This window comes from Leucopleurus acutus (assembly GCF_964270905.1).
Source record: "Leucopleurus acutus genome assembly, chromosome: 8".
In the NCBI taxonomy this organism is placed as follows: Eukaryota; Metazoa; Chordata; class Mammalia; order Artiodactyla; family Delphinidae; genus Leucopleurus; species Leucopleurus acutus.
This window is the reverse complement of record NC_139151.1, coordinates 48698301-48717940: the sequence shown is the minus strand read 5'-3', so window position 1 is coordinate 48717940 and position 19640 is coordinate 48698301. Positions and strand designations below refer to the sequence as shown.

Here is a 19640-nt window from a genome sequence, read left to right as displayed (position 1 = left end):
ATATATAAAGGCCTCGAGTTGAGAAAAGCTTGGCATTTGAGGACTGATGAGAAAGTCAGTATGGCTGAAGTGAAATGTTCTAGATGTTGATGGTTAGGGCATAATATTGGAGACAGAAGCAGAGGTCAGATTATATAAAGCCTTGTAGGTGATGATAATGAGTGTAATTATCACCTCTCGGAGGGTTTTAGGAATGAAAGTGGTAGGATCTGGTTTATATTTTGAAAAAGGTTACTCTGGCTACTTTGTGGAGAAGAATGGGCAAAAGTAGAGGTTATTGCAGTGGTTCAGGCATGGGATGATACTGACTTGGACCAGGATTCAGCAGAGCAGGTGGTAAGATGCAACTGATTTTGAAATATATTTTTACGGTAGCACCAGTAGGACTTGTTCTGGATACGGAGGGAAAAGAGTAATTATACAAGACTCTTAGATATTATTATTGTTTTGGGGGGCCTGAATTATAAGGAAAATAATAGAGCCAATTAGTTAAGATGATGAATATTAGGGTAGAAGCAGTTTTGGCCCTAAGGATAGTGAGTGCAGGGAAATCATGAATCCTGTTAGGAACATATCAAGTTTAGAAGATCTTCTTAATGTTCGGGAGGGATGCCAGCTGGACAGCTAGCTGTACACATTTGGAATGTGAGAAAGAGGTCATGACTTCAGATTTGGGAATCTGAAGTTGACAGTCGGTATTTAAAGTCATGGGTCTGGATGAAATCACCAAGGGAATGAGGAGAGATTACGAAGAGGTCTGTGCACTGGGTTTCTGGAGTGTTCCAACAATTAGAGGAAGAGCTGGTGAGGAGACTGAGAAAGGGCACTGAAGACATGGTAAATAAACAGGAGAGTGTTTTGTTCTGGAAGCTAAGAAATTAACATCTTTGAGGAAGGAGGCAATGACAGCTGCATCAAATGCTACTGAGAAGTCAGTTAGGACTGAGAACTGATGCTTGTATTTAGCAAGATGGAACCTGCTGTGACTGATAGGGACTGTTTTAGGACTACTGTGAGGATGAAAACATGAAATAGGTTAAAATAAGAAAAGGAGGTATACTAAAGTGGAGTTGATGCAAATAGACAATTTCCCTAGATTTCTGGTTAAGCAAAATAGAGTAATGAGGCAATAATGGGGGTGGGGAACATTGGGTCAAGGGACATACTTTTTCTTTAAGATAAGAGATATTACATCATGTCTAAATTAAATTTATCTGGGAAAAAGCAAGAGAGAAACTGATATTGCAGGAGAGAGAGGAGAAAACTCCAGAAGCAAAGTCCTTAAATGGATAAGAGGTTATGGAGACCAGGTCACAGGTGAAGAGCTGGCCTTGGAAAGCAGCAGGGAAAATTCTTTCATCGTAACGGGGAGAGCATACTAGTGGACCTGGTGGTAGGAAAGTAAGGTGGTTTTCATTTGATTGCTTGGATTTTCTCAAGGCCATATGAAGAGAGATCAATAGTTAAGAGTGAGGATGAGGGAGGGAGTGTTTGAGATTTGAGGGAAGCAAAGGAGATATGAAACTTTTGTCCCAGAGAAAGAGAAAGTGATTCTTCTAAAGAAATGTATAAGAATTGCTTGGGTGTTTTGAGCGTTCATTTGAAACCAATGGCTATAAATTTAAAGTGAGATGACTAGGTGCTTCTCTAGCTATGTTCAGTTACACAGGTGCTGGCATGGAGTAAGTAGGAAGGTGTAGGTCTAACCAGGGTAGATTAACAAGGGCTGAGAGTTTGCTGGATGAACACAAAAAAAGAGAGAGGAAAAAAAAATGTTGAGCGTGCGAGAAGGAGAATTAGAGTGATGGGACCAGGAAACATACGCTATAGGGGAGGAGGAAGGGGAGGGCATAAAGAAGGGTGAAAACAGGAGGTAAATGGTGAAATCAATAATTCGAGGTCCCAATGGGGGTGAAGAATTTTTGGAGTGGGGGCAGTAGAATAAATGTTAAGGGCAGAGAGGAGGTGGCGTTCTGAGAAGATGATGCTTGACACAGAGGTCCTGGAGGGGGTACAGCTACTGGGCACCACAAGGTTCAGAGTGTGATCAGGAACCCTAGGGCAGGAAGTAAAGGCAGTGAGATGGCAAGCTGTCTCGTGAAGCAAGTAAGCATCAGAACACATACTAGAACCCACAATTGTCTGACTCCTAGAGAACGTTCTACCTCACACCTATGTTAGCTTCTAACTATTTCTGACCTGTAAAGCCAGGGTAACTAAATGGCGTTTTAGTTCAGAGACAGAGAGGTTGGCCCCATAAGAATGAGATCTGTGTAGCTGAACAAGGTCTTACATTTGGAAGGCTCCTGCTGTTGCCATCTTTTAATTCTTACTAGTTTTTAAACAAGGGCCTCACGTTTTCATTTTGCACTGCATCCCACAAGTTATGTAGCTAATTACAGAGAGAAGATTAGTAATTTAGAAGGAGAAATGTCTTCTCTTTTCTCATTGAAGCTAATTTTCCACAAACCTCACTTTTCTCCATTTAACCTGCCTTTAAAATTTTATCAAAGTTCATAATGGAAGTTTTAAAGAACCCATCTGTCAAACTCTTAACTTTTAATGTAAATTTCCTTTTAAAGCCACTCACAATAAAATTTACGCTGGAAGTGAGAAATTCCCTGACTCAGGAAAGTGAATTATCAGTAAACTGAAAAGGAAAAATACATGTAAATGTAGATCTAGAGTCTGACTTCATGCTTGAGTGATAGCTTAGGAAAAATACTTACATTTTTACTTTTTAATATATGTGTATTACATATTTATTATGGAAAGTGTAGGAAATAAATATAAACAAAAAGAAGTAACTAAAAACTACCCAAAAATCCTTAAGAAGAGTTAAACACTTCTAACATTTTGGTGTATATTCTTCCAGGCTTTATGTAAATAGTTGTGAATGTGTATTATTCATATATAGCTTTATTTGTGTTTATTGGATTATATTTAAATGTCATTTTTAAACTTGATTTTTAATTTAATAATAGAGTCTGGTTGGACCGCCTATCCTTGTAATTGAATATTTTTCTAAAATACTATTAATATAACTCAATTTTCTGTTATGTGGACATATAATAATGTATTATTAAATACTTGGCTTTTTCAGTCTTCACTATTATAGACAATACCAATGTGAACATTCTTTGTAGACTTGCGTATTTCTATAAGTATAACGCTTGGGTCAAAAAGTGTCCATTTTAAAGCTTTTGATCCATGTTTCTAAACTGCTCTTTCATGGCTACTCCAATTCCAGGCCCACTCAATGGCAGTGAACATTAACATTTCTTTTAAATGTTTTGTCAATGGGGTTGACAAAAACTGTTTAGTACCACTGTTTTCTTTGTTTAATAATACGGTTGAGCAGGTTTTTGGATGTTACTGGCCTTTTCTTTTTTGATGAATGTCCTGTTAATACCTTTCAGTCATTTTTTTTTTTTTTCTAGGCGGTCTTTGGCCTTTCTTTTGTTCTTCTGTAAAATATCTTTATATGTTAGGGTTATGGTACACAGAATTTCCCTAATTTGTCAAACCCATGCCAAAGTCTTAACAACACACTGGCAGAGCTCTGCAGGGTTGCTATGTTTTTCTCTATGGGGGAGGTTTTAAAATCCATCACTTGTTTTTTTAAACTAAAAAATGCATGGTAATGGTAGTTATGAAGATAGTATTAATATCACATAAATGAAAATATTTTATAATATATCTTAAAATGTACAGAAAAACATGTATAATGAAAACAACAGGAAAAGAGTATCATACAAGCTCACTGAATATTTGTCTTTCCTATTCATTTCTCCAAATCCTGGCAATGTAGTTTACATACTGAACATTCTGGTGATTCGGTCTGCTTGTCTCCATGCCCTCCACTGCAAGCATTTCATTAATATTCTCATTGTGAGTGCTGTTAGAAATTTCCAGGGTATAAGACACAATCGCACATTTTCACAAGACAACCCATTAGGATGCAGAATGTGGAATGCAAGATTAGGGTTTTGGATTATTGGGTTTTTTACTTACCCTCTCCAGTGTAATTTCTTCAAACTCATATTCAATTTCTGTTCCATTGACCTGTAAATAGGAAAAAAAAATAGAGAGACATATTAAATACATTTTGAGGAGGAGAGAGCTGCATTTCAAATAGCATTAGGGGGTTAAATTTCATCCTGGCTATGAATAAACCGCACTTTATTGACGTCTGTGATTGTATGTTTTCATCCAAATGAAATATAATCCAAGCTATTCTAAAATGTGAGACTCTAGAAAAAAAATGCTTATTGCATCCCTTAGAATTTTGTGATGTTTGGGGGAGAGGAAACAATACAAAATGTGCACTCTGAGTTTACAAAGAATAAACCAACTAGGGGCAATGTTACAGTTACAAGGGGAAAAAATTTCCTAATATCTTTAAAATTTTCCATGAATAGACACTAAAATATGACCTTAAGAAATCAGTGGCAAGGGCAGCACAACCATATGACATTTCTGGCTGTTAAACAGCATTAAGAATGACCATGTCAGATAAGAAATGCCTTTTCTTTATTGGTTCAAGCTCAGGTAATTTATCCCCACTATCCTCTTGTTATATTTGTTGGGAAGCCCTGGACCATGTAACCATGCCTTCAGTAGCAATGAGAAAAGAACAAACCAGGACATGTTTGAAATTCCTAGTGAGAAAGCATTTTCACCATGCAACCAACCCTTAAATTTATTTAAACTTACAGAGAGAAACATTTTAAATATAGCCAGGCAACATATAACATATGCCTTACATTTCAACAGACATGAATACAGAATATATGAAGAGCTACTTTAAAATAATCTAACAAATATTCAATTCCCACTTTTATCTATCACAGAGCCCTTCTCAGCCAGACAAAGCCTCTGAGCAAGAAAATTCTTGAATAGGCGGTTTCTTTTTTCTTATATATGTCTTGGCAAAATCATTCACATTTAGAAATCAGCCAGAAAAATCTAATTTTCAACCAAAAAGCCATAAGTTTTGTAATGTTCTACCTTCAGTTTACTGTCCCTTCCTTAGAAGAATTTAAATATAGTTCCTGCATACCGAGAGCTCTATAGAAGGCAAGGATCAGATAGCCCCATTACCTAATAGAAGCTGGCAAAAAAGAAATGATGAAGGGGAAAAAAAGTGAATGAATGAATGACTGAACTAAGTAATTAAATTATTTATCTGATTTATAAACACAGACGCTTGTGGGTTCTCTTCCATAGGGAATTTGTATATGGTATCATTAATTGAAGGCATAACACTATCATCAGCAAATAATAAAGAATGACAATAGACTTTACTTATGTGTGTCCACCAGCCACTTAGAACATGTTTTGGATTTTCTAATTACATGAGCTAATTGGGGAATCACATTTTACAGTGTTACTATATTATCAAACAGCCCTAAACCAAATTTGATTTTCTGGGCTTCAGCAACTTAATGACTCAGAGAAGAGAACTTGATGATGTTAGAACTAAGCTTTAGCAACTTTATAGACATATTTTTGTTCTTCACACGTAAAAGTACAAAAGGAAACTCAAAACTCCCTGTATATGTGTGTTTCCATATTAATCCTTTTTATTCATAACGTTTTTTAGTTGACAGAGAGAAGGCAGAGGGGGAAGGCTGAGTCAATGTGATGTGTTTTAATTCTCGCAGTGTGGCTCCATGGAGCTCTTCTTTGCTTCAGTGCTTCTCTAGAGTGGAGCCCTTCACGTTATTAAAGTGTTGCAAACTGCAGAGAAAAAGACAACTTCAAAGAGAAGAAAACAAGCCTCTGATAATAAATATCAGTGGTGAAAATTCTGTTAGGAAGTGCTTAAAAGACAAGAATATTTTAGTGACACACATTGCATAGCTGGGGACTACCAAAATCTTTGCTGAACATTTGTATGATCATATATGTTGACTTTTAGATCCTAGAAGCATTATTTATATGCAACCTAATCTGTATTCAGAAGTTCCCCAGTCAGCTAGGCGAACCATTGATGGCTTACATTTACTCCATGGGTCTTTAGTTTTCAACCCAAGAAAATTATGTCATTTGCCTAATTCAGTAGTCACCAGGATCTCTTTGTAAGAGGGGAAGATGACATCCAGGTTAGGATGTAACCTTACCTTTAAAAGAAAATATTCCATGACTACAACAGGATTTAGTGAAATTATAAAGAATTGAAAGGATTTTAGCATAGGTGAAGTAATATTTCAACCTTTAATTGAGGAGCATTTAAAACATGGAATAATAAGAGCCAGAGTGGGAATTTAGGAAAGACATTTAAGAGGATCTAGTGTTTATTGTTTCGTCATTAGGAGAGCATGATCTGTGTTCTGCCTAAGGACCTCTAAGATAAGAGATCCTACAAGGTCCCTTGGCAAAGACCTTGGGGGAAAGAATGAAATAGAAAGAACTAAGAATACCTCCATTCTAAACAGAGGTATATAAGAGTACGCTGTGACATTTGTGAAAATTTAGTTAACTTTTCAGAGGAGTACACCAATTCAACAGTCTTTAAATATTTTTTGTTCACATTTGCTTAGAAGAATGGTTACTTACTGAGTGGTAAGGAGACAAAAGGCATGAACAGTAATTCCCTCCTAGCCATAATTTCGTGTATTCTTATTCAGAAAAACCAAGAAAAACTGTTGTGAATGGCTTCCATCATCTTCCGGGGGGGGGGGGGGGCGTGGTTTACAGTCTATTGTTTGAACTTGTCTCAGTGGCCTCACTCTACTCCCAATTAGTTTGACAATATATGCCTTTTAATTCACAAAGGATTCTCTTCCTGAAAAGTACTGCCAATTATATATGTTTTTTTTTTTTTTCTTGAGCAGTAATACTTCCTGTGATATTTAAGCACCCTGGTAATGTTTTATGATCCTGACAGTTTGGAGCCTGTACAGCGGCATGGTGAGGGCTCTCATTGTTTCAGTTCTGGCTCTGACCATCACTGACAGTCTCCCCTCCACCTGGAAAAGTGAGAGGATTGGCAGTATTTTAGACATGGAGGGTCACTAAAGTAGATGGAATTTCCCAGTTTTGAAATATGTTTTTCTTCAGATACTTGATTTTTCTGAACCTAATGGTTATGTAGTGACAGCTGGTAGGTTTCCATGGTGGCTAGAAAATCAGATTGATGCCACACATTGTCCTGCATAGTTCTGGGCATGTAGCCTTCCTGGCCTCATATGGAAGTTAAGACAAGAGCATAACTTACTCAAATTCAAACTTGGTATTTAAGGTTCTAATTTCATAAACTTTGAATATTTTTCATATATTTTTCTCTCTCTGACAGTCTTTAGGTTAATTTCCCTGATTTTCTTTTTTTCCCCTTCAGTGCTATAGTACCACCTGCCTGGGTGATAATATAATTTGATTTGAGACCTACTTTTACATCCTGAAAAGAGGTTTTTCATGAATAACACATGTGAACTAGTCCATGTTTTAATGCTCTTTAATTGGAATCTTAAGTAATGATTTCTTTTGTTCTTTTCCACATTTGTAATTTCATTAAAATTAACAGCATACTAAGATGATTTTTATACATTCCCATATCACAGATGAAAACAAATGCTAAAACATGAATATCAAAGTGTTGGCTTCTTAGGACTAAACACAATTCCACCCGATGAACAAGTATTGAGCATGCATAGTGTACCAAGTGATGTGACAGGTAGTGAGAAAATAAAGATTTTACGACATTATCCCTATTCTCAAGAAACATACAGTCCTTAAAGAGGTACCAAACACAAACATATTAAAACCTCACAGAAGTGTGATATCCAATACACAAAATATACAAGTGGACTCGAGCCACAGCCCCACTGTTGCCACATGCAAGATCTGTACAGATCTATTTACTATTTACTATTTTACTATATATATTTGATTCCTTAGTAGTATAGAATATGATAGATAATGTACTAATTCTGCCCTTTATTATAAGTGATTATGATATAGTAAATAAGACTTATCTCTGAATCTTATGGTTTTAGCATATAAAGCAGAGTGATGAACGTGAACAATATTTAAAGATATCTGCGACAAGTGTCTTAAAATAAAAAATGAGGGAGGACCTTCAAGATGGCAGAGGAGTAAAACGTGGAGATCACCTTCCTCCCCACAAATACATCAAAAATACAACTACGTGTGGAACAACTCCTACAGAACACCTACTGAACGCTTGCAGAAGACCTCAGACTTCCCGAAAGGCTAGAAAAATCCCCATGTACATGGGTAGGGCAAAAGAAAAAAGAAAAAACAGAGACAAAAGAATAGGGATGGGACCTGCACCTCTAGGAGGGAGCTGTGAAGGAGGAAAAGTGTCCACAGATTAGGAAGCCCCTTCACTGGCGGAGACAGGGTGTTGGTGCAGGGGAAGCTTCAGAGCCACGGAGGAGAGTGCAGCAACAGGGGTGCGGAGGGCAAAGCAGTGAGATTCCCACACAGAGGATCGGTGCCGATCAACACTCAACAGCCTGAGAGGCTTGTCTGCTCACCCACTGGGGTGGGCGGGGGCTGGGAGCTGAGGCTCCAGGTTTGGAGGTCAGACCCCAGGGAGAGGACTGGGATTGGCTGTGTGAACACAGCCTGAAGGGCGCTAGTGCACCACAGCTAGCTGGTAGGGAGTCCAGGAAAAAGTCTGGACCTGCCTAAGAGGCAAGAGACCATTGTTTCGGGGTATGCGAGGAGAGGGGATGCCTTCCCTGTCTGCCCACAGAAGAAAGAGCACTGCTTAAATGAGCTCCAGAAGTAGGCATGAGCTGAGTCTATCAGCTTGAACCCCAGAGATGGGCATGAAATGCTAACGCTGCTGCTGCAGCCACCAAGAACCCTGTGTGCAAGCACAAGTCACTATCTAAATTCCAAAGGGGGCCTGTGCAGCCCGCCATTGCCAGGGTCCCGTGATCAAGGGACAACTTCCCCGGGAGAACACACCGGACACCTCAGCCTGCTGCAACCTCACACCAGCCTCTGCCGCCGCAGGCTCACCCTGCATTCCAATTATAACTACCATACTCCTCCTTCCCCCGGCCTGAATGAGCAAGAGCCCCCTAATCAGCTGCTGCTTTAACACTGTCCTGTCTGCACGTGAGCAGATGCCTGAGGGTGACCTACACGAAGAGGCGGGGCCAAAACCAAAGCTGAACCCCAGGAGCTATGTGAACAAAGAAGAGAAAGGGAAACTTCTCCCAGCAGCCTCAGGAACAGAGGACTAAATCCCCACAATCAACTTGATGTACCCTCCATCTGTGGAATACCTGAACAGACAACAAATCAACCCAAAATTGAGGCTGTGGACCTTGGGAGCAACTGCAGATTTGGGGTTTGCTGTCTGTGACTGATTGTTTCTGATTTTTATGTTTATCTTAGTATAGTTTTTAGCACTTGTTATCATTGGTGGATTTCTTTATTGGTTTAGTTGCTCTCTTTTTTTTCTTTTTATTATTACTTAAAAAAATTTTATTTTACTAAGAAAAATTTTTTATGTTCATTATTTATTTTATTTATCAGTTTTTTTTTTCTTTTTTTCTCCCTTTTCTTCTGAGCCATGGGGCTGACAGGGTCTTGGTGCTCCGACTGGGTGTCAGGCCTGTGCCTCTGAGGTGGGAAAGCTGAGTTCAGGACATTGGAACACCAGAGACCTCCCAGCCCCACATAATATCAATGAGGGAGAGCTCTCCCAGAGATCTCTGTCTCAGCGCTAAGACCCAGCTCCACCCAATGGCCAGAAAGCTCCAGTGCTGGACACATCACGCCAAACAACTAGCAAGACAGGAACACAACCCCACACATTAGCAGAGAGGCTGCCTAAAATCATAAGTTCCGAGACACCCCAAAACACACCACCAGACTCAGCCCTGCCCACCAGAAAGACAAGAACACAGAACACAGGCACCAGTCCTCTCCATCAGGAAGCCTACAAAAGCCACTGAACCAACCTTACCCACTGTAGGCAGACACCCAAAACAACAGGAACTACGAACCTGCAGCCTGTGAAAAGGAGACTCCAAACACAGTAAGTTAAGCAAAAGGAGAAGACAGAGAAATATGCAGCAGATGAAGGAGCAAGGTAAAAACCCACCAAACCAAACAAATGAAGAGGAAATAGGTAGTCTACCTAAAAAAGAATTCAGAATAATGATAGTAAAGATGATGTAAAATCTTGGAAACAGAACGGAGAAAATACAAGAAACATTGAACAGGGACCTAGAAGAACTAACAAGCAAACAAAAAATGAACAACACAATAAATGAAATTAAAAATTCTCTAGAAGGAATCAGTAGCAGAATAACTGAGGCAGAAGAATGGATAGGTGTCCTGGAAGAAAAAATAGTGGAAATAACTACTGCAGAGCAGAATAAAGAAAAGAGAATGAAAAGAATTGAGGACAATCTCAGAGACTTCTGTGACAACATTAAATGCACCAACTTCAGAATTGTAGGGGGCCCAGAAGAAGAAGAGAAAAAGAAAGGGTCTGAGACAATATTTGAAGAGATTATAGTTGAAAACTTCCCCAACATGGGAAAGGAAACAGTCAATCAAGTCCAGGAAGTGCAGAGAGTCCCATAGAGGATAAATCCAAGAAGAAATACGCCAAGACACATATTAATCAAATTATCAAAAATTAAATACAAAGAAAAAATATTAAAAGCAGCACGGGAGAAACAACAAATAACATACAAGGGAATCCCCATAAGGTTAACAGCCAATCTTTCAGGAGAAGCTCTGCAGGCCAGAAGGGAGTGGCAGGACATATTTAAAGTGACGAAATGGGAAAGCCTACAACCAAGATTACTCTACCCAGCAAGGATCTCATTCAGATTTGATGGAGAAATTAAAACATTTACAGACAAGCAAAACTTAAAAGAATTCAGCACCACCAAATCAGCCTAACAACAAATGCTAAAGGAGCTTCTCTAGGCTAGAAACACAAGAGAAAGAAAAGACCTACAAAAACAAATCCAAAACAATTAACAAAATGGTAATAGGAACATACATATCAATAATTACCTTAAATGTAAATGGATTAAATGCTCCAACCAAAAGACATAGACTGTCTGAATAGATACAGGAACAAGACCCGTATATATGCTGTCTACAAGAGACCCACCTCAGACCTGGGAACACATACATACTGAAAGTGAGGAGATGGAAGAAAATATTAGATGCAAATGGAAATCAAAAGAAAGCTGGAGTAGCAATTCCTATATCAGATAAAATAGACTTTAAAATAAAGACTATTACAAGAGACAAAGAAGGACACTACATAATGATCAAGGGATCAATCCAAGAAGAAGATATAAAAATGGTAAATATTTATGCACCCAACAAAGGAGCACCTCAATGCATAAGGCAAATGCTAACAGACATAAAAGGGGAAATTGACAGTAACACAAGAATAGTAGGGGACTTTAACACCCCACTTTCACCAATGGACAGATCATCCAAAATGAAAATAAATAAGGAAACAAAAGCTTTAAATGATACATTCAACAAGATGGACTTAACTGATATTTATAGGACATTCCATCCGAAAAAAACAGAATACACTTTCTTCTCAAGTGTTCATGGAACATTCTCCAGGATAGATCATATCTTGGGTCACAAATCAAGCCTTGGTAAATTTAAGAAAATTGTAATTGTATCAAGTATCTTTTCTGACCAAAACACTATGAGACTAGATATCAATTAGAGGAAAGAGACTGTAAAAAACACAAACACATGGAGGTTAAACAGTACCCCGCTAAGTAACCAAGAGATCACTAAAGAAATCAAAGAGGAAATCAAAAAATACCTAGAAATAAATGACAATGAAAACACGATGACCCAAAACCTATGGGATGCAGCAAAAGCAGTTCTAAGAGTGAAGTTTATAGCAATACAATCCTACCTTAAGAAACAAGAAACATCTCAAATAAACAACCTAACCTTACACCTAAAGCAATTAGAGAAAGAAGAACAAAAAACCCCGAAGTTAGCAGAAGGAAAGAAATCATAAAGATCAGATCAGAAATAAATGAAAAAGAAATTAAGGAAACCATAGCAAACATCAATAAAACTAAAAGCTGGTTCTTTGAGACATAAACAAAATTGATAAACCACTAGCCAGACTCATCAAGAAAAAAAGGGAGAACACTCAAACAAACAGAATTAGAAATGAAAAATGAGAAGAAACAACTGACACTTCAGAAATATAAAGTATCATGAGAGATTACTACAAGCAACTATATGCCAATATAATGGACAACCTGGAAGAAATGGACAAATTCTTAGAAAGCCATCACCTTCTGAGACTGAACCAGGAAGAAATAGAAAATATAAACAGACAAATCACACACACTGAAATTGAAACTGTGATTAAAAATCTTCCAACAAACAAAAGCCCAGGACCAGATGGCTTCACAGGCGAATTCTATCAAACATTTAGAGAAGAGCTAACACCTATCCTTCTCAAACTCTTCCAAAATATAGCAGAGGGAGGAACACTCCCAAACTCATTCTACAAGACCACCATCACCCTGATACCAAAACCAGACAAGGATGTCACAAAGAAAGAAAACTACAGGCCAATATCACTGATAAACATAGATGCAAAAATCCTGAACAAAATACTAGCAAACAGAATCCAACAGCACATTAAAAGGATCATACACCATCAAGTGGGGTTTATCCCAGAAATGCAAGGATTCTTCAGTATATGCAAATCAATCAATGTGATACACCATATTAACAAAATGAAGGATAAAAATCATATGATCATCTCAATAGATGCAGAAAAAGCTTTCAACAAAATTCAATACCCATTTATGATAAAAACCCTCCAGAAAGTAGGCACAGAGGGAGCTTACCTCAACATAATAAAGGCCACATATGACAAACCCACGGTCAACATCATTCTCAATGGTGAAAAACTGAAGTCATTTCCTCTAAAATCAGGAAGAAGACAAGCTTGCCCACTTACACCACTATTATTCAACATAGTTTTGGAAGTTTTAGCCACAGCAATCAGAGAAGAAAAAGAAATAAAAGGAATCCAAATCAGGAAAGAAGCAGTAAAACTGTCATTGTTTGCAGATGGCATGATACTATACATAGAGAATCCTAAAGATGCTATCAGAAAACTACTAGAGGCAATCAGTGAATTTGGTAAAGTAGCAGGATACAAAATTAATGCACAGAAATCTCTTCCATTCCTATACACTAATGGTGAAAAATCTGAAAGAGAAATTAAGGAAACACTCCCATTTACCATTGCAAGAAAAAGAATAAAATATCTAGGAATAAAGCTACCTAAGGAGAAAAAAGACCTTAGAAAATTGTATGTAGAAAATTATAAGACACTGATGAAAGAAATTAAAGGTGATACAAATAGATGGAGAGATATACCATGTTCTTGGATTGGAATAATCAACATTGTGAAAATGACTCTACTACCCAAAGCAATCGAAAGATTCAATGCAATCCCTATCAAACTACCAATGGCATTTTTCACAGAACTAGAACAAAAAATCTCACAATTTGTATGGAAATGCAAAAGACCCCGAATAGCCAAAGCAATCTTGAGAACGAAAAATGGAGATGGAGGAATCAGGCTCCCTGACTTCAGACTATACTACAAAGCAACAGTAATCAAGACAGTATGGTACTGGCACAAAAACAAACATAGATCAATGGAACAGGATAGAAAGCCCAGAGATAAACCCATGCACACATGGTCACCTTATCTTTGATAAAGGAGGCAAGAACATACAATGGAGAAAAGACAGCCTCTTCAATAAGTGGTGCTGGGAAAACTGGACAGCTGCATATAAAAGAATGAAATTAGAACAATTCCTAACACCATACACAAAAATAAACTCAAAATGGATTAAAGACCTAAATGTAAGACCAGACACTAACAAACTCTTAGAGGAAAACATAGGCAGAACACTCTTTGACATAAATCACAGCAAGATCCTTTTCGACCCACCTCCTAGAGAAATGGAAATAAAAACAAAAATAAACAAATGGGACCTAATGAAAGTTAAAAGCTTTTGCACAGCAAAGGAAAGCATAAACAAGATGGAAAGACAGCCCTCAGAATGGGAGAAAATATTTGCAAATGAAGCAACTGACAAAGGATTAATATCCAAAATATATAAGCAGCTCGCAGCTCAATGTCAAGAATCAAAGAGCCCAATGCAAAAATGCGCAGAAGACCTAAATAGACATTTCTTCAAAGAAGATATACAGGTTGCCAACAAACACATGAAAGGATGCTCAACATCACTAATCATTAGAGAAATGCAAATCAAAACCACAATGAGGTATCACCTCACACCAGTCAGAATGGCCATCATCAAAAAACTCTTTAAACAATAAATGCTGGAGAGGGTGTGGAGAAAAGGGAACCCTCTTGCACTGTTGGTGGGAATGTAAATTGATACAGCCACTATGGAGAACAGTATGGAGGTTCCTTAAAAAACTAAAAATAGAACTACCATATGACTGAGCAATCCCACTACTGGGCATATACCCTGAGAAAGGCATAATTCAAAAAGAGTCATGTACCAAAATGTTCACTGCAGCTCTATTTACAATAGACAGGACATGGAAGCAACCTAGGTGTCCAGTGACAGATGAATGGATAAAGAAGATGTGGCACATATATACAATGCAATATTACTCAGCCATAAAAAGAAATGAAATTGAGTTTTTTGTAGTGAGTTGGATGGACCTAGAGTCTGTCATACAGAGTGAAGTAGGTCAGAAAGAGAAAAACATATACCATACGCTAACACATTTATATGGAATCTAAAACAAACAAAAAAAAGGTTCTGATGAACCTAGGGGCAGGACAGGAATAAAGACACAGACATAGAGAATGGACTTGAGGACAAGGGTAAGGGTAAGGGTAAGCTGGGACGAAGTGAGAGAGTAGCACTGACATATATACAGTACCCAATGTAAGTTAGATAGCTAGTGGGAAGCAGCTGCATAGCACAGGGAGATCAGCTCAGTGCTTTGTGGCCACTTAGAGGGGTGGGATAGGGAGGGTAGGAGCAAGAGGGAGGGGATATGGGGATATATGTACACATATAGCTGATTCACTTTGTTATACAGCAGAAACTAACACAACATTGTAAAGCAATTATACTCCAATAAAGATGTTAAATAAATAAAAATAAAAATAGAAATTTTAGCTATAATAGCACACAATTCTCTTCATGAAATTGTTGGGAAGAATAAATGAGATTACACGCCTTCACTGCCTTACACATAGTAGGTATCCAATAGTGACAGCTATTCTATTGAGTTCTGGATTAGAAATCTGCATGGGTCACAGATTTATTTGATCAAATGTTGAATGCTTGCTAATTTCACCAGTAGTACAAAATATCACTTAAGAAGCAAACAAACTTGCTTTCTTCTACAAAATCCACTAAAAACCTTTTTTAACACAAAGACTTCTTTCATGAACCCATCTAAGATGTACTCCCTTATGGGCAGGAATTGTCTTCGCAGTCTCTCCCAAATCAGGTCAGTGTGGCTTTCACTCAGAATATAACTGCAACTGGATTTTCTCCCAATCTTTTGTCCACTCGCTCTTGTATTTTCTTTTTAATATTCTCTTTCCCAGTTTGACCATCATGTTTCTCTGCTACTGGTACTCAGTTTCCTAAAAGTTGCTCTCATTGCATCCCTTATACCCCATGCTCATAAGGATACACACTTTATTTTACTCATTTTTTGTACGCCTGTAACTTCTGGTGCCGTGCCTTGTTCATAGTATGTCTTCAGAAGAATCTTTAGAACCAGGTCACGTGAGAACGCCAAAATTTGCACTGTCATTGAATTCTTCTCCAACTTCAAGTAAGTATTAGGCCTCCCCTAATAACTGTGGTCTTTTCCTAGGATATATGACTTGAATTTATCTTTCCATCTCGGCAAATTTTTATGCACATGCATTGGTAATTTCTAATTTAAATACTGAATACATGAATTAAAACATAACCTAACACTTATTTAGAACCTACCATGTGCTAGGTATGGTGATAAGCCCTGGAGATACAGGGATGAATGAGATATGGCTTCTGCCCTCAAAGAACTCACTCTAGCAGAGGGAGACTAATGAAAACATGCAACAAAGTGATATGACTGCTGTGGTAGATGCCTGGGATTACAGCAGCTGCAGAGATGACACAAAGAAAGGGATAGGTGATTGCACGTGGCGGTTGTCAAAAAAGGCTTCATAGAGGAGATGGTATGAACTGAATGTGTTCATGGGCAGGTGTTCATCAGAATGAGTAGGAAAGAGACGAGGGAACAGCACGAACCACTTCTTCAGAGTGCTAGAGAGAACTGCTAGAGAGAACACTGGCATTAGTGCTAGAGAGAACTGCTAGAGAGAACACTGGCATTAGAGTCAGAAGACCTGTATTGTAGTCTTAATTCTGTGGTTTAACAGACTGGGTAACCCTGGGTAGGTCATGGTGCTTCAATTTTCTCATGCAGACAGATGATCTCTGAGGTCACTCCATGCTCTGACCTCCTCACATCAGGGTTTTTCTCCCCATCTACTGTTTAAATCATATTTACTTTGCCTGTCACTTTGGTCAAGGTGCACCCGACCAAACTTAACTAAGGACTTTTCTATTATTCTTTATTCCAAAGGTCCCAATCAGCAACCCATAATCCTACCAGCTAGCATCTCCCTAACCTCCATGTACCTCTGCCATGGCCCTTCTCCTTGATCTGAAAGGATCAGGGAAGAAACTAGAGGGCAGTATCACCTGCTCTCCTTAGCTCCACTCAAGGACATCACCTTCAGCACCTTCCCTATTTCTTCTTAAAGATCTCAAATCTTTGGGTAGAAATAAAAGGTAGCTCTTTTTGAAAAAGGGGACAAAAAGGGAGTTTTGCTCTACTCTAATCCAAAAGAAAGAACTGAAGGCTGATGTTCATTATCTCCATCTTTTTAATCACATTTAACTTTACATGTCTCTGCTGAATGGATGCAAAACAATCAAGTACTGAAAAAAGTGAAAGTTAATCTACAAGCATGGAGGCTCTAATCGTGATGAGAGCATCATTAGACGAAGCCTGGAGGTTCGCAGCACACAACTAAGCTGTCCATCACTTTCTTTAATAATGTCCCTTCTCCTAGACTATCTCCACTGGCTAAAATTGTGTCCTCTCTTCATGTTAAGAGGAATTATCACAGAGAAATTAAAAGCTCAGACTCTGGAATCTAAAAGGCCTGAATTCCAATAGCAGTTTTGTCACTTACAAGCTGTTAGAATTCATCTTTGTTAAGTATTATACACATTTGTGTGTCAATATTTTTTAAACTGTAGTAAGCAAAAGATTTTCTGTTTAAGCTTTAGTGAGCACCTATTTTAATCTGAGGTATGCATCTGGTTATTTTAGGAATATTATTCAATTATAATGAGACTGGTTTATAAATGTACAGTTTTATAAGAAGCTAATCATAGTTAGAATTTCTTGTTTTTAACAAACACAAACTACAGAAATAACTGTTGATATTCTTAGTTAAGATTCTAATTTTGGTAAGAACACTATTCTTATTGTTCACCTGAATGTGTTCTTACCAGTAGACCCTGATTTCAAGTTAAACTTATAATCTTAGTTAGACAAACTTCTGAGTTCAGTGAACTGCTAAATCGTAGCTTCCAGCAAATATAGAAAAAAAAAAAAATCAGTATCCTATGATCTGTTCCATTCTTAAACAATTTTCTTTTGGTTTTATTTCCTCTGCCTTTGTCATTAAGACTTCATAACACATAGAAATTTGGGGCTAGAAAAGTGATCATCGACTTAATATTAATTACTATGTATCTTTTTAAATTTAATTATAAACCACAGATTTTTAAAAATTAAGTAGCTTCTTACTTGTAAAATTGTGATAATTTTCCCTGGTATTTCTGTCAAGAGAAATCAAGGAAGATAGCTTAGGGTTCTTACATGTATAAAAAGAAAGTCATTTTATATATACAAATTTGTCTTGATTAAAGGCTTCTGTAAAGAAGGAAAAATATAGTCACTTAAGTTCAGAACTGGATTTGCCTCTGGTTTGGAAATGGCACATTTCTTCCCAGCTTTGCTTCCTTACTTTGCACCATTTGCTGGATGGTGTAATAACAGCTGGCTTGAATGCTTTCATTTGGCTCTAGCCTGTTGCAGGCTGTTTCATTCTTTGGGTTAAATATTCCAAAATTTGAACATGCCCTCTGAGGGCAGTAAATGGTGTTAAAGAGTACAATCGAATAACTAAGAAAGCATCATGATACAGGTTTTTATCCCATCAAGGCCCCTCCCTCACTTGACCACCCTCATATACAAACCACCTGGTCAGTTGCAAGTAAAGTGTCCAAGAGAATCAAGAGCTCAAAGCACATACCCCAAAGATTTAGAGAAACAGAAACAAAGTGTGTGTTGAACCACAAGATACGATTTCACAAATATTATGATGGTGTCAGCAGAGAGCCAAGAATATTTTCTCTTACACTTGGGTATAATACAACTATAGTGTGAGGCAGAACATCACTGTCGTACATTTCTTCATCTTTGACTTCTTTCCTTAGCCCCCTGCAATCTTGTTTTTGTTTCACCACCACACAAAAGCTGAGCTCTTAAGGATCAACAAAGATCCGTGTGTATCCATATAATGATTTTTTCCCCAGCCTTCATACTCCCTAGTTTTCACGCAGTATTTGACAATCTGGAGCATAACTTAAAAATCCCCTTTTCTTTTGTCACATGGTTGATATCTTGCTGGTCTCCTCCCTACTGATCTATCCAATGCATTTATATCCATTTCCTTTCCTCTTGCCAGATATGGGCATTCACAAAGTCTGCCCTTATTGTTATACAATCTTTACGTGAGTTTTCATCTCACCTAACTTTTGTTTTCTAAGTAAATGCCCTAGTATCACCCCAGTCTCAGTAAGTCTAAAATAGAACTAATCATCTTGCCTAATTATAACTATCATTTCCTCCAGGCTACTCTATATACCTGTTAAGGGAATCCTCTTTTTCATATATATCCTTTATATTTGTTATCCATACCCACTATCCTATTTTAAGACCTAAACTATCACTTTCTTAGGACCATCAATATAATTTCCTAAAAATATCTCTGCCGCTCTAATTTTTCAATATCAATCTATTCTTCATATCCTTTGAGATTTATCTTTCTAAAAAGCAACATTTATTTTCATTGTATAATTTTGCTGCACAAGTAGCTTTAAGTAACTTTTCTTTATCCTTAAAGAAAATTGCAGAATATCCACCAGCTGTCCCCAGTCTACCTGTCTAGCTACAGACCCTACTTCTTATCTTCAAAGACATTTTCTAGCCAAGTAACTGAAATTAAATAAAGCATATCCTCTTTGGTATCTTTATTAATGTCATATACCCCACCCTAAATATATTTAATTTATGCTTATTAAAATACTAATTAATTTAGAAAAATATATTTGAATGCTGAGAATTTCCCAGGTACTATGTTAGGTCCTAGGGATACAGTAGTAAACAAAACACAGTCCCTACCCTCATAGAGCTAGATTCTATTTGGGGATGTGGGAAGCTTCCATTTCTGTCAGCCAAAGGCTGCCTCTTCTATAAAGTCA

The 19640-nt window shown here is 37.6% G+C and overlaps 1 protein-coding gene across 7 annotated transcripts in view; it reads right to left on the bottom strand.

Annotated features, from left to right (window-relative positions):
• Positions 1-19640, bottom strand: part of DLG2 (discs large MAGUK scaffold protein 2) — an 812656-nt gene that overhangs the window by 674300 nt on the left and 118716 nt on the right. For 6 of the 7 annotated variants that reach the window (XR_014326386.1, XM_082844899.1, XM_082844903.1 and 3 more), the window contains one exon: positions 4015-4065. Coding sequence is in view for 6 of the 7 variants with exons in the window: in XM_082844899.1 (XP_082701025.1) it covers positions 4015-4065 (51 nt within the window). In the remaining variant the exon portion in view is untranslated. Of the gene's footprint in view, positions 1-4014; positions 4066-18121; positions 18199-19640 lie in introns of those variants that run through there. The other variant, XM_082844900.1, reaches the window with a different exon arrangement.